We start from the raw sequence: 16,590 nt of genomic DNA, 5'->3' as shown, positions 1-16,590 counted from the left end.
TGATGGAAGGGCATCCCGATGCAGACGTTGCGGCCGTCCAGCCACCATCTCAGTGAAGCGGCCACCGGTCTTGGTACCGTGAGCCACTTGGACGGAGGGTCTTCCATCGGAGAGAAGATTGAGATGAACCAGGACTGCAGTGGTCAGAGGCGAAGCCTTGCCCACGGTGTCACGAATGTCGTTGACGCCATGTGTCCCAGAGCCACTTGGACATCCCTGGCCCTCACCCTTCTGTGAGAGATGCAAGGCCTCAGCGCTGCAACCGATGCCTGGAAACGGTCCGGAGGGAGAAAGGCGGAGCATCTTTCGGAGTCGAGGATGGCCCTGATGAACTTGGCTTGTCTGGTCGGGGTGAAGTGTGACTTCTCTTCGTTGACGACCAGTCCAAGGGAGTCCAAAAGGTGCAAGGCGAATGAGATTGCCTCTCGGAGCTCCTGCTGTGAGTCGGGGACAAACAGCCAGTCGTCCAGGTAAGGGAAGACCCTGTAGCCCTTCTGATGAAGGTATGCCACCACTGGTGCCATGCACTTCGTGAAGAGCCTCGCAGCCGTGGCAAGGCCAAAGGGGAGCACGTTGTAGTGGTACGCGGTGGAGCCGACGGCGAAGGCAAGGAATCTCCGATGGGACTCTCGAATTCCGATGTGGAAGTAGGCATCCTTCAAGTCGACCGTCGCGAACCACAGGCTCTGGCGGAGAAGTGGCAGAATAGAAGCCAAGGTTACCATCCGGAACCGGCGGTATTCAAGGAAAAGGTTCAGCTCCCTCAAGTCCAAAATGGGCCTGATGCCCCCATCTGGCTTCGGTACCATGAAGTACCTGGGGGAAAAGGCCCTGGAGCATAGCTCGGGCGGTAAAGGGGAGATTGCCCCCTTGTCCAGCAAAGTGCGCACTTCGTCGAGAAGGGTGTCCGAGGGGTGAGTGGACATGAAGGCTCTGTTTGGAGGGAGCTCTTGGAACTCGAGGGCATAACCCCTACGGACGATCTTGAGGACCCACGAGTCCATTGTGATGGAGGCCCAGGTGGTGACAAAGGGCCTTAAAATGTCCAAAAAGAAAAAGGGAGGAGAGACGAAGCACGCTGCAACCCTTCGGTCGGTGTCCTGCCTGTGAGACTTTCGGTACCGGGGCGGAAAGTTGCGATGGCCAGAGGAGGAGGAGGACTGAGAGGGATACCGGCGTCTCTGGGGGCCCTGCTGCTGAGGTTGCCGGTCCTGCTGGAAAGGACCTTGTGACTGACCTTGCGGCTGCCACGGGCACTACCTCTTCCGGAATGACGGGATGGAAGTGGACGACATCCCATGCTTCCTCGCTGCCGCTTTCATCCTGAACTTGCGGTTCAGGCGCTCGTCGGTGTCAGCGTGGAAGAGGCCGGTACCATCCAGGGGCATGTCCTCGATGGTTGACTTGACGCTGGCATTGAGGTGCGACCCCCTCAGCCACGCATGCCGGCGCAGAGCCAACGAAGCCGACATCGCCCGTCCTGCGCAGTCAGCCACGTTTCTGGAGGCAGTGATGAGCCAACTCCCGACTGAATGGGCCTCATCCCGGATCTCAACCAGGAGTCGCTGGACTTCGTCCGGGACGTCCGGGACGAGTGGCGAGATCCCCTCCATCAGTGTCTGGACGTAGGCCCCCATACAGGCGGTGTAATTGATGGCCTTGACGACGAGGGCTGATGCCGAATAGGCCTTCCTGGCTAGGCCATCGATCTTCTTTGCTTCCCGATCGGCTGGGGAAGTAGCCTGCTTGGGGACGAAGGTCTGCTGGGCCCCTTCGACAATCGCCGAGTTCTGCCTGGGGTGGTCGGTCAACCAGGAGCAACTCGACGTGGAGATCCGGTAGAGGGCCTCGATCTTCCTAGAGGAACCGACGAGGGAAGTCGGCACATCCCACGACCTCCGAACAATGGAGTCAAAGGACGGCAGCAGCGGGATGGAGGGCGGCGTGGGCACCCGGCCATGAACCCGACGCTCCACAGGATCCCAAGCCTCCTCCTCTGGATAGGAAAGATCAATGCCCAGAGCCCTGGATATCTTAATGATGTGCTCATTAAATGAGCGCACATCGTCAATCGGGGAAGATGGGTCCGGGTGATGGATCTGATGTGGGGACGCCTGGACGGAGGTGTCGTCATCGTCCAAAGGTTCTCCCGATGGCAGCAAGGGCTCGTCCTCGGAATCGGTGGCCGAAGTGAGCGGGATCTCCAGGACCCTCACCCGAGCCGCTGGGCGCGCTGGGAACTGGAGAGCTGATGGGCCTGTCGAGGAGCGACGCAGTGCGGACGCTGAAGCCGAAGTCGTCGCCCGTGGGGATGGAGGCTTGTCAGCTGGAGGAACGACCGGGCAGAGATTCAGCCTGGTAAACTCCCTGAAAGCGGTCTCCCTTGGTACCGACATGTATTACCTGCCGGATTCGGCATCGAAAAACATGTCGGTGTCCTGGTCCATCGACTCGTCTGCATCCGAATGGACCGAAGGGGGAGGAGAATAATAATAATAATAATAATAATAATAATAATAATAATTTGTTTTATTTATATACCGCTATTCCAAAGATCATAGCGGTGAACAGCAAGTAAGCTAATTAGCCAGTAAGCTAATTTGCCCCCAACAGTCTGGGTACTCATTTTAGCGACCTCGGAAGGATGCAAGCCTGAGTCGAGCTTGGGCCCTTTTGCTGGTCTGGAACTCGCAACCTTGTGGTTTTGAGTTAATGGCTGCAGTACAGGCATTTAACCACTGCGCCACCAGGGAGGCCAGCTACTTCCGTGGCAGCCTGGACGACCTCCGTGGCAGCCTGGACGAAATCGACCGTCGACGGCAGCGGCGTGTCGAGGGCCGTGATCGCGTGCGAGGCCGTCTGCGAAGCGGGGGAGCCATCAGAGCGCGGGCAGGCTGGTGCCGAGGCCTTCTTGGAAGGGGAGCGCTGTTTGTGGGAGGTAGACTCCTTTGCCTTGGAGGAGGCCTGTGATCCAGTGCGGTCCTTGCTGGCCTTGGGCTTTTGGGGCACAGAGCCCTCAGCCACCTGCTTGTGGTGCCTCTTCTTCCACGATCGCGGCGTGTCGGCCCGGTCCCCGGGAGGGAAAAAGGGGTTGTCCGGCAGATCTAGCAGGACAACGGTCTGAGGCTTGACAGTCTTGGCCTTTTCCACCGAAGCAGCCTTCGCAGAAGAAGATGACCCTTTCTCGGGCCGGTCGGAGGCATGTCGAGATGCCTTCGACGACGCCTTGGAGGATGGAGTCGGCACCGACAGGACCTCCGCCTCCATGCGATGCTTTGCGCACGAGCCCTCCGGGGATGGCTTTCTCCCGGACCTCGACGTGGGCTCGGAACCCTCAGTCCCCAACAACTTATGGGGGCGCTTCAAGGGTTTGTCGGTGGCACTGGGTGCATGGGGACCACGGGCCACATCGGTGGTGGTGGAGGCTCCAGACCTCGGCGGGGCAGACCCCACACTGGACACGCTGGCTCGAGAAGAAGAGGCAGGCGGCGCAGCCGATGGGGCCGAAGATGGACGGGGCCCTCCCTCTTGAACCTTGCCCAGGGCGATGGCTGAAGTCAGCCGGGACTCACGGTTCTTGCGGGCCTGAGATGAAAGGGACTTGCAGAGCAAGCAAGCCTTCGTATCATGGTCCTTGCCGAGACACAGGAGGCAGGAGGAATGGGGGTCCTGGACGGGGACCTTGCCCCCACAGACATCACACTTCTTGAAGGGTGCTGGCATCCTTCCGAAGTCGACGAAGCCAAGAGGAGAATCCAAAAAACGAGGTCAAACAAGCCAAAAGTCCGAGTTACCAGGGGCGGGAGAAAGAGAATGGTCAAGAGACGGTCCGAGGTCAAAAGCGAAAGTGATTCCAAGCAAGCAAAGCAAGCGAAAGTTCCCTGAAGCAGCTAACGCGGCGGAAAATAGGAACTGGGGAAAAGAGCAGGAACGCAGGGGCCTTATAACGGGTGGGCGGAGTTACTGCCAAAAAGTTTCTATATGTTGCAAAGTAAACTTTCCCCAGTGATTCCAGAAGTTTCCGAACAGCACTGCGCAGGCGCAGTGAAACCCATTTGTATGATTCGCAGAGACCACGAAGAAGATTTTCACACTTCAATGAAAATCTTCACTGAAGGCTGAATCTGGGCCTTGTACATGAAAACCACATATGGAGCTTCACTTCCTCAGAGATTGTACAGTAAATAATATTGGTACACTGTGAGAAACAGTGATAACTTGTAAAGTCTAGAGCAAATATAACTTAAGAAAATATACTACTGATTCCAGTGACACAGTTTGGCCAAAATCATAGGAAGGCTATATGGTCAAATGGAATCACATCAGCCAAGAATTAGTATTTAAATTTTAACCAAGGATCCCCTGTGTCTGTTATAACAAACAGAGTTGTTATATCTCAAAAGGGTCACAGGAATTGAATATTGAATGATTCATAGTGATGAGATGAGATGAGAATTTGTTCCATTAAGCATAACACAAACACAGTTTTACAAGACTGTGGGCACTTCTTCAAAAGGATGTCTGAAAGTTTACATGCTGAAGAGTAATAAACACAACAGTTTAATCTTTATAACACCAGGCTACAAAAACTATCAAAACATCTTTTCCACAAATACAAGTTCTCTTGCACATGTGTAAAACAAACACTGTCCAGGACATCTAGTACCTATCAGCATTTGGAAAAGTTACTTTTTGGCCTTCGTTCCCAAGACATCCTATATATCATTGCCAGTGGGATAAGAGCTACAGTCCAAAAATAACTTTTTCAAACTCTGTTTTATACTACATTGTAGGTAGGAATATCTGCAACCAGATTTTTGAATGAATAGGAATCTGAAAAGTTTAACAATGCAGGAAAAGTTCCAGTAGTGGAAGTGATACTGTGTAAAACTCAGTGTGGAAATGAAAATTTCTCTTCCTTTCTCCAAGCTTTAACCTTTCTTTATCCCTTTAGAAATCCACGTTTTAAAAATACATAAATGGTGTTATCATGAACTTTACAAAATTAAACCCCCTAATAAAAACAGAGTGGATATTTAACACAAATATTAGTATATTACAGATACAGTGTGCCTGTGTTATACGCGGGCACACTATACACGGCTTTGAGCATATGTTCAAAGCTGCGTGGGAGAGCGTGGGGCAGTGTGTCCCATTTGGATGAATGGGGCGCACGCCACCGCATACACGAGCTCCATTCACTTGCATGGGGCTTGAGCATGCACGGAATTTGGCTTACGTGGGGTGGTGGTCCAGAACGGATACCCCACGTAAGCCAAGGGTGCACTGTAATTTTTACACTCAATTCTGTAATAAGTTAATTTTAAATATTTTAACAGGCTGTATGCCTTCATCTTGTAGGTTCAATTTGATTGGTTTTGACTGATTTTGTGTAGGGATTGTTTGTTTTTATAATATATCAGCTTTACATCTTAAGCCTTTGCAATAAAACAGCAGTTTCATTTTAAACTGAAGCTACGAAACCTTGTTGCTACCATAGGCAAAGAAGTTAAGAAAATTAAAAAGGTAATAAGCAAACCCATCTGTCTGTCCCTGGAGCAGTTTTGCTCCCTTGCATAACTTCCTGGAAGCTGAGTACAATTTGGATTAAAATTACTGGATCAAACAAAGTCTATTCTCCAAATTTTAGTGTTGGGATCCTGGTCAATACATCCAAATCTGTATATTGTTATCATATTACTCATTCCTGTGAATGAGAGGGAAGTTCCAGACCAGATCTTATTGGGCCCTTTTAAGGATCAGAGCCTTCTGGAGCTTTTATGATATGTCCAAGTGCAAGAGGAACGCCAGCTTCCAAAGCTGGATGGAATGTTTCCTATAATTCTCTTAGAGAATAACCCTACAGAATAAGTAGCAGAGAAGTATTAAATAAAAAAAAACCAACCACCAATGAATCAGTGATAGCAAAAAATTTGCAAATACAGAGGTGAAGGAGTGTATGTGTGTATGCATGCGCATGTGCGCATGCACATATGCAATTTAACAGATTTTAGTACAACCTAAACTGAAACTGAGCCAAAGATTTTGCAACATTGTTAAACTTCCAGAAACCCTTTCCCCTTCCTATAAACAGATGATTATTATTTTTCAAAGGATGTTAGATTACATTGTATATATTGGCTGTTTCAGCACCTGGAGAAAACAACCTCTTTGTACCTTTTGCAGCTCTGACCACAGCCAGGAAGGAAAATGGGGTTGTTGTTTTTCAGAGGGTTTTGTTATCTGACACTACTTTTACTATCTCCAACCCATGCAACACTAGTTAATTCATATGGTTATCATCAAGTGGGGGTAAAAATCCTTGCTAGTTTTTTTTTTTTTAATATGCTGCTGTTTACATATTGATACTAAGAAATCCCACTGGTGTGATGTTTCAATCCACTCCTAAGGCAAATTAATTAATAGGAAGTGACACTTTGGTTAGACAGCATGACAAGGTCCACATGGCTAGGAGGGAGCTTGCTTGTACTCAAGAAGAGAAAACATCAAGTAGCAAATCCATGTGTAAAGTGTGGCGAGGAAGGTAGAAAACTATGCATGCACCACTGAAATTACTAGGGTGTATGCAGAATGGGTGACACTGCCTCTACATCAGAACATAAAACACCAGACCAAAAGTCTCTCTCTCACGCCTCCAAAACCTATCATGCTCTAGATTACACCTCCCATCATCCCTGGCAACTGGACACACAGGCTGAAGTAGATGGGATTGAATGTCCCCTATAGGGAATGAGGTTGGAAGTCTTGCCTATTTAATCCAGCACCCTGTTTCCCACAATAGCCAGACAGCTGCCCCAGAAGTTTTTGACTACAGCTCTCATCAGCCCTGGTGACTGAACAGACTGACCGTTATTTAACAATGCCAAGGAGAAAAAGGGGGGACTTTCCTTTCACCCACTCACCATCTATCTATTAAATTAGGCAAATGAAATGAAATTTGGGGATAATGGATTTTTATACAGAAAGACTATTAGCTCAATTCTCATTACTGTAAGTATTCCTAGGCTGAATCATGAATCCTGTTCCTTTAATGTGTTGCTGTTTTACAGCTGGCTCCAGTAGGTAGATTTTGTATTCTAGTAAAAATTAAAGTAGATCCCAGAATCCTGAAGTCGGCCAACCTTGATCTTTAGGAGGTCAGAGTTTTCTGAATCTCAACAGCTCCTTCTGCCCAAATATTTTAGAACGTGATAGACTGTTCATAACTTTAAGCTCTGGCATTGTTGCATTGCTTGCAGCAGTAGTAAAGGCTAGGCTTTAGCCTGCCTTCAGTGGGGCCAGGGTTTGCAGTGTTAATATGTTGGGGCTACTTTTTTACTGTTTTCAGATCTGTTTTTTGTTTTCATTTCATTTCAGGGCTACTTTACTCCCTTCCTCCCCCCCCCCCCCAAAAAAAAAACTGAATAAATTTATTCAACCCACACAATCAAAATGAAATTTTAATGAATTATAATGGTATTTTATCATTCATGACCATTAATTATAGACTAGTCTTGGGAGATCCTGATCCTGTTAGACACTGTGCTGTCGTATAAAACTTGTATTATCAGAAACATTAAACAGTGGTCCATTTCAGAGCTGCTGGTATTCTGTACTCACTGCAAGCCGACAAAGGAGATTGAGCCTTCCTTGCAGGTTGGCATTTTCATTCTCACACTTCAGTTGTCTCATTTCTATTCAGAGCTTTGAACACAGGAAGTGTCCTTATAACAAACCAGACCACTGGTCTTTATAACTCAACACTGTTTGCACCAGAATGGGCAAAGCAGAGGCAGCCAGTGGATCCACCACTGCAAGGATTCACAAATCCACCCTGGCTTTTTTATCATCTCTCATCATGCTGAATAGGATCTTTCCCAGTAGTGAGAACCACACTATATGGATCAGGTGCCTCCATTGGAGAAAGTATGGCCAGATGTGGCCTACTACTCCTTTTGGTTGTTGTTGTTGTTTTTAAAAGACAATTTGAGGTCTAAAACAGGACAGTCTTGGAAGTTGGAGTGGTGGTGGCCATTTTTATGACAACATAACATTAGATACAGCCAGCGGAGGTTCAGGGGAGGGTGAAAATTGGTCTTGGGTTTGCCAAAGTGACTGCTCCTAGTTTACAATGACTGGTAGCAACTCTCTAGAGTTTCAAGCAGGGGTCTTTCCTGGACGTAGAGATGCTAGAGGTGTTGAGGAGTTGATGTTGGGAACTTTAGAATGTTAGGTATGTGTTCTCTCACGGAATTATGGATCTTTCACTATGCTGTGACTCTTTCTGTAAACCAAACATAATTCAATAACTTTTCTCAAAATGCTACAGAAGCTAACTGCCCACTCTCACATCCAGGACAAAGTCCTTGCCATTATAAATATAACTATTATTCCACTTTAACAGCAAAGGTTTCATCCTATAGAAACCTTCAATTGGCAGTTTAGGGAGGGGTATTTAGCTTCCCAGCTGGAGATCCCCAATGCCTCTAAACTTCAAACCTCAGGATTTCACAGGATGGAACCATGGCCTGGCCGTTAAAGTGGAATAATAGTTATATGTATAATGACAAGGACTTTGTCCTCTTCCTTCCGATCCTACATTATCATCTATTCAAACTAAGGCCTCATTCCCACTTACAAATACATCAGTGTGTGATCTGAATCGATGGATCAATTCAACAGCAGAGCGTGCTTCACACTGCAGTTGCCCTGATCGTATTTTCTTGTTGTAAAATAACACACTTCTCATTCACATTGACCAATGATTAGATTCTAAAGGGACCCTCTTCAGTGGATGATCATCTGATCACGTCATTTAAAAAAATCAATTCTGATCCACATCCTGTTCATACTTGTGCTGAACTGATTTATTGCAAAAGAGGTGGAAAAAAGAGCGTCAAAAAGAAGTGTATTAAATGGGTGTAGTGCATGGCCCCCTCTCCAAACTGCTTCAGCGATTTGGCTCAAGTGCGAACAAGGGTCATTTAAACCACTTCAAACCGGATTACAAACTGGTTTAAAATGTAGTGGGAATCAAGGCTAAACTTAAGTGAGCTTAGGATCAAATGGATCACGTCAAATGTTAACAGAGAGATTTCCTTAGCATTATGCACCTCAGCAACAGGACTTGCAAACTAAGCCCATCCTCAACCAAAAATATATCTGAATCAGGACACTATTATTTTTTTTAAAAAAAGAGGATGTGATGAGAATAATTTTCACTTATTGTGGAAGACATTTTATTGCATAATGGCATATTTGCAAAATAGCCATAGCAGCTAAGTTAGGTAAACAACTTGCTCACAAATCTTTGTTCAAAATAATATGTCCAAGGAAGGAATGGGGGGGGGGGGGGGAGAAGTGTTGTTAATATTTTTAAGCAATCCAACTTAATTTCTGCTTTTCGGACTAATATGCAGATCAGAAAACCATTACCTTTAGGACTGCACACTTGCCTGGATCTTCTAGTACAGTTCTTGGCTTTAAAACACACACACACACACACACACACACACACACACACACACACATGTTCATATTCAGGAAAGTGGTATCCAAAAAGGGTATACATTGAGGAAATGTATATGCAAATCAAAACAATTTTTTGTGTGCAAGTAAAGAAAAAAAAATCCTACAGATTGATGCAAAAACAGAATGGTTGAACACATGATTGAAAACCATCAAAACTGGCATGGGCCATAAATAAGCTTAATTGATCATCTCTAATCAAAAAACATACTTACAGGTTCTAAGACTTCTGGCACCACATTCTCTCCTTTGGCATCCTCTTCCACCACTTCATCTGGCTCTTCATTCTCTTTGTTGTCAGTCCATTGAGCTGTATCTTGAGCGGAGCAGGTGCTAATTAAGTCTGGCAAACTTGTAGATGGGTAATTAAGGAAATCCTCGTCTGCCCCTTCCTGTAAGGAAGAGATGAGAAGAGGAAGAATGCATTATTTATTTGCATATAAAAGTTCAATAATCTGAGGAACAATGTTGTACTGTAGGCTTTTATTAGTATCATGCTATAGATTAGAGGCAGCAAATAGCAGGAGGGATGGCATTTGTTCATAATGCTGGAGGCAATGGCACACAAAAAACATAAATGTATCTGTTCTGTATTTGAGGCTCCATCAAACAGCTGATCATTTGGAGACAACGTGGGTGTGAATCAGTCCACCTGATCAGTCAGCACAACAGTGTAGTTATTTCCACAATCACAACTCCCTTTAAAAATAGTTATTATCAAAATAGACATTTTTAAAACACAGTTATCATCTAATGGTCCTCCCCCGACACACACACACTTTGCTTTCCTGCTTTTGTATATTTAAAAAATCCAACACACTTTGTATTATTTGTGTCTACAGCCTTGGCTAATGGCTCTTCATAGTCATCATGGCTTAGATTATTATAACCTTGCACTTATGTTTTTTTTTTTAAAAAAAAATGTTTTACAGAACTAAGCCATTACTGAATCATATACAATCAGACCTCTCTATCCACAGGTTCTTTAGCCATGGATTCAAGCATCCACAGTTTGAAAATATTCAAAAAATATAAATTCCAATAATCAAGCATTGATTTTTGCTATTTTATATAAGAGATATCATTTTACTGTGCCACTGTATTTAATGGAACTTGAACTTCCACAAATTTTGGTATTCATGGGTGATCCTGGAACCAAACTCCAGCAAATACCAAGGACCCACTCTATGACTAAAAATTAATAATATATGGGCAGGAAAACAAGCAAGGCAATGTGTTTCCATGTTTAAAAAGTTTAAAACTTTTTTTAAAGTTAGAGAGATGGTGCTCACATGCCTGATTCACACAGTTGTGGCACTGACTGGTAACTCAGCTTATCAGTTGTAGCACTGAGTGGCAACCTGCCTGTGTGAAGGAGTCATTATGACTAAATAATGCAGCCACAACTTTCAATGTGAATGCTTGCTTTTCAGTTGAATTCAGTTCACAAATTCAGTCAAAAGCTGACTAATCAAATGGTAAGAGAGCTGAATATGCTGCACATGTACAGATGAAGGTGCCCTTGTTAACTCCTGAAAAACCTGAGACAACACAGCCTTCCATTTACCTAAAGCGGATGCTGGCAAGGCTTTCTCCTATAAGAATTCAAGTCAGTTGAACAGACTGAGGTGTGGCATGACTGAAGAAAGAATTTCAAGAAGGTGTGGGCCAGCATCTTGACTCCTGGAATGCAGCCTAACTCTCTAACCCAAATTCAAACACATCCACATTTATGGTTGTACCAACAAGGCGAGATGGAGACTGGGGCAAAATCCCACAGTAGAGTTACTGCCAAACCTTTAATAACTCTAACTGAAATGTTGCAAAAGTCATTGTAAGTGCGTACATCTTGAGACTTGTTCTGATATCTATTTCACAATGAATGTGAATGTTATCAGAAGACTTGCTGGGTGGGGTTTTTTGCTCAAAGGAGTAGATTGTAAAATCTGGGCATGGTTGCCTGCATTTGAAAGCCGGTTGTACAGCTCCATAAGAAGAACAAGACAAAACCCACAGCTTTGTCCAACACAGTATTGTCAAAAACAAGCTCTTTAAATAGATTCTGCTATATTGATTTCCATTATTGCAACTTGTTTCAGTGATGGGGAATCTGGCACGCCTAACAGTCATGCTAATGGGACATGAGAGTCCAACAATGATTGGAAGACCACAGGTTTCTCACCCGCCATCTATTCCATTGGTGAGTGTACAACTTTGATGGCTGGCACATATGAAAGGAAACAATCAGGTCAGGGAAGCCTTGTAGAAATAAAAAACAACTTTGACACCACTTGAAGGCTTCTTTTAAAAGGCATCCCATTTTAATGCATACATTTTCCTTTTATCAGATCACTTTTCTTACGATTTCCATTTTTGTGGGCAAACTTTATGTAAGTTTTTTTAAAAAAATATGTTGGGGATAGCTGGTGACTCAGATCTACCTGCTCTCCCATTTTCTCTCTGTTTTGCAGTTCAAACATGCTCAGAAAGGCATTCCATATGCAGCTACAGCATGAATGGCTACAGCAGAATACCATTCTTTCCCAGCTCAAGCTATATTGCACTGTTTACTGCAAACAAGCTGCTATTACTTTGCTGAACACCAAAGGCCTGTGTTTCTCCAACCTTCCTTCATCATTTCCCCAATGCTGATGCTGCTAAAAAAACACCTTAAGCTAGACAGAGGAAAAGGAAGGAAAAGGAGCCTAGGCAGGCATAAAATACTTTGCAAAAAGGAGCATCAGTGTTAGTCTTTGTTAACTGAGGTGTGCCAGGATAAGGCTGTTTCATGACATTGATGACCACTCTCTGTTTCTTATCCCTGGCATCTAGTACTTAAAGATGCAATTCCATGAGTTTTGGGAAGGGTTAAAAAGTCATCCAACCTCACATGTGTCAGAACTGATTTTAACGAACATCCCCTTATAACAAATTATCACAGAATGTAGCGTTCCAAAGCCTTGAGCATCACAAATTGGAATGTGTGTCTTCATCTTCACTTAGCCAGCTGCGATAGTTGTTATTCTAGTGATAGTTATTCACTGAACAAAGAACACTTTCTTTTATTAATCCATCAATTATTCCAACACTTTATAAAAGCCATTTGAATTATTGGCCTTTATCACATCTTGCACAAATGACCCCTCTCCACACATTTCAACATATAAAACCATAAATGAGAGATTATTTACCCTGCTTGCAACTACCAGATAGATGAGACCCTCAGCTGATCGAAGAAGAGCGACGGCATCTTGATGGGAGAGACCAACCAAAGACTGGCCATTGATCATTAGTAGCTCATCACCTATTTTCAGCCTTCCATCCCTAAAGAAATAAAAAGAAATGTTTCATGTTTTCTAAAACAAAGAAGAAAGAAAATACAGTTTCTGAAGGCTTAAAAGAAGGCCCTACTGGCAGCTACCAATTCCCATGTCAGTGAGGGTAGTAGATCCACTCTGAGTTTTTGACCAAACTTTAAAAGAGCTGTCCAAGGTACTGGTCTTCTTCTGGCACTTTGGATAACTTCTTCAAAATTCCAAGATAATATTATACTTTTTTTACTATTCTTTTTATACGGAGTGGTTTCAGTAATTTTACACGGTTACATTGTATTATGTGGTCTAATGCACTGTGCTTTTAAAGTGCTTTGATATCTAGTACTGCATATACTTGTCTAATGACTGTAGTAAATTTCCCTTATTCCTTTAAAGTTTAGACTAAAACCCAGAGTGGATTCACCACAACACATACATGCAGCCCTTTAAGCTGCTCCATTAATTGCCCCGCTATTCGATGTTCAAAGACAGCAACAGAATGTAGCTATGCCTAAAATACTATTCCAATAATTGAGTCCCCCCACAATACAGTCACAGATGAGTAAAATATGAGTACACGCTAGTGCTTTGTCTGGAAATCACATCCCCATTCACCCACTTTCAAGGCAGGGGATTTCCAGTTGAATGCAGGAGGTACCGTCTGCATTTTGTTAATAATGAATAATCAAGTCACTCCACATTTAGTTAACACCTTCTCTGGAGCGTCTCAGAGCACTGCCAATATGGCTGGTAAGTAGGTCGGCTTTAATATTAAATTCCCACGAAGTAGTTAACATGCTTTCTGTGGAGTAGTTAATTCTGCATGGCTTCATTCTCCTCTCAGTGCTTAGCTTCTTATCCATCTTCACAAGACTGAATGGGGCATCCATTGGCCAGCTTCCTTTGGCTTCTTTTCCAGGCAATGGACTAATCCATGCCAAGGCTTATGTGGTGAGTTCCTGACCTAATTTCTCATTGTGTGGAAGGAATCCCACAATACGCTGCATAACTACAGTTGTTGGAATAAAATATTGGCAATCCTGTAGCCTATATTTCAGATAAAGGAACTGGCAAATCACCTCTGAGTATTTATTCCTTGCCCAAGAAAACCCTATGAAATTCATGGGGTCGCCATAGGTTGACAGGCTTATGGCACCTAAGTATACACAGACAAGAAAGGGCAGTTGAAAGGAATAGTTTCTTCCCATGGAAGTCAAGATGCCTGAAGCAGAAAATCCCACAAGCATTTCTTTCCTCCCCCCCCCCCAGCTATGAAAAAAAAGCAACAATTAATTCAGCAACTGTTTGATGCCCTTTCATGATACCCAGGGCTAGTCCACTTATTAGGTAAATGTTTAATTGTCTTCGCTTTCCTGTGCATATTCACATCTATTACCAATACTTTTCCCTCCCTCTGCTGAAAATGCACAACCGTCCAAATTCACATGAAGCAATCAGATGGCCACATGTTCAATAATGTGCATCCTCACAAATACTCCCAGATACTCCAGTAAAAACTGCACACACACACACACTTTTTTTTTTTTTGCAGAGTTTAAGCAGTTTTTCAGGGGGCCTATCACAAAAGGCCTGAATTGTATGTGTCTGAACTGCATTAAAACTGACTAGAACCAAGAGTATTTTAATTGTGTAGACAATCCCTCAGTTTCAAGTGCCTCAGACTGCCTCACTCCACCTAAAGGTAGAGCTGGATCATTTTTCCTCAATCTCTTTGGGATTGTGTCAAGATTTTAACTGTAACCTACAGTGGGCCCTTGGCATCTGTTGGGGTTTGGTTCCAGGAACCCCCATGGATAACAAAATACATAGATGCTCAAGTCTCATTAAATATAATGGCTTAGTAAGATAGTGTCCCTTACATAAAATGGCAAAATAGAGGTTTGCTTTTTGGAATTTATGTCATTTTGGAATATTTTCAAGCTGCACATAGTTGAATCAGTGGAGACAGAATCCATGGATATGGAGGGCCAACTGTACTTTGGGAGGCAGGCACATTTGGCTGAAAAGGAGGGTAAAAAGTGAGACTGCCTGTTGAGTCTTGGATTATGCCCCAAGTTTTAGTCTCTGAATGAGACACTCAAATCCATCTGACAACACAGCAGACAGTACCTGTGAGCAGAGCCTCCTTCTTCCACCCGTGCAATAATGATGGCATGAGGAGAGCGTTTTGAACCTCGACCTCCAGTGATCTGGATACCCAGCCCGTCTGTTCCCTTCATCATGGCCATCTTCCATATCCGGCAGCCTTCTCGCTGAGAGAGAAATTTTCAGACCGTTCTTGCATTTTTATTTAAGAAAACACACTTTCTCATGGCATCTATCTCCCAACCACCCCCAGTTTAGTTCTAGCATGTGCTAACAGAGCTTTTGCTTTCTTTAGAGGGGAAAGTCATGTATCTCCCAGACCATAAGCAGCTAAGGGAACAAAGGGGAGTTATCCTTCAAGCATACAGATTTAGCAGCATGTGCTAACTCTAAGCCTATGTTTATTTATACGTTTAAATACTGGACCATGCCAATATTTAAATCCAAACATAATTTCTGCTTCACAGTAAACACTGTAATACATCATTAAGAATTTCATACTATTAAGAAGTTGTGCCTGATTTTTTGTTTTTCTTTTCTCTTCCAAACTCCTTTCACCTTTTGTGCTGTGTCTTTTTAAGATTATAAGTGTAAAAACAAGAACTGTCTTTTTTTAAAAAAAATTGCTATATAAACTATTCAGAGAGGCCTTTCAGCTATGGAACTGAATATAAATTTGATTCTGAAAAGCAACAAGTATTGTATCTATACAATATTGCATACACATTGTTAAGAAATATTATCAAGTAAGTTTTTATCTTCTAAAGTAAAGATTAGGGACACACAATTGCACTGAAATGCTCCTTTGCCATTGGTAGTGCCTTTGTGCCATGACTTGAGGACCTATGGAACAGCTATTTTCAGTTACATAATATGACCTTTTCCTCAGTCCTTCCCATCAATTTGCTGTCATGGCCACCCACTTTCACTCTTGTATTTCTCTAATGGTATGTATTTCACACTGATTTTAGTGGGACTTCTTCCCAAGTACAGGATCGTAGCCTAAATGGCATTAAAATTAACTGTTCCCAGCTGTTTTCCCTCAATACACCCCTCGCCATAAGATCTCTGACCACAGGTTTCATATTCATTGGTGAAAACACACACACTTGTAATTCCAGGTACTCGTTTTCTTTGCACTTGTACTGTGTATATTCAAGAAGCTAATAATTAGTACGGACTTAAGTGTATAAGGAGGCTGTTATTGAGGGAGGCATAAAGAGTTACTGTTTTTCCTGCACTTGGTACACATATTTCTCTAAAGGTGGAGAGCTCGTAAGAGTGAAATGGTTGCCTTTTGGCATATCTTCTCTTAACAGCAGCAGGCAGCACTCAATGAACACCAGGCCCCAAGCATTTAGCCAGACACCATTTTAAACAAAAGAGAGGAGCATTTGCAGTAACTGAACCTAATAGTTTACAGACGGAGAAGATGTTATTCCAGTACTAGGGGGCACTTCTTTCCTTTTGCTAAAAGATTCCCATGATATGGAGCCAAACAATGAAAGACCGATCCTGATTGCACTACAGTATTTTATCCTTCCAGCCTCCATTATCTGATCCTACTACCTTATTTGTGTCAGCAAACAGAAAAAGTTTTATCCCTAAGAATTTTACTGTCTGGGAAGAAGAACACGGCATC

General features: G+C 43.9%; 1 protein-coding gene across 2 annotated transcripts in view; it reads right to left on the bottom strand.

The window, feature by feature from the left end:
* LOC149324138 (PDZ domain-containing protein 2-like) overlaps positions 1-16,590 on the bottom strand; it is a 294,838-nt gene that overhangs the window by 133,277 nt on the left and 144,971 nt on the right. For both annotated transcript variants that reach the window (XM_089496933.1, XM_089496943.1), the window contains 3 exons: positions 14,973-15,115; positions 12,720-12,852; positions 9,744-9,920 (listed from right to left, as the gene is read on the bottom strand). In XM_089496933.1, the coding sequence (XP_089353059.1) occupies positions 9,744-9,920; positions 12,720-12,852; positions 14,973-15,115 (453 nt within the window). The remainder of the gene's footprint in view (positions 1-9,743; positions 9,921-12,719; positions 12,853-14,972; positions 15,116-16,590) is intronic.

This window comes from Sceloporus occidentalis, unplaced genomic scaffold (assembly GCF_023333645.1).
Source record: "Sceloporus occidentalis isolate IW3139 unplaced genomic scaffold, rSceOcc1.0.p SCAF_1, whole genome shotgun sequence".
In the NCBI taxonomy this organism is placed as follows: domain Eukaryota; kingdom Metazoa; phylum Chordata; class Lepidosauria; order Squamata; family Phrynosomatidae; genus Sceloporus; species Sceloporus occidentalis.
This window is presented reverse-complemented; position numbering and strand designations above follow the sequence as displayed.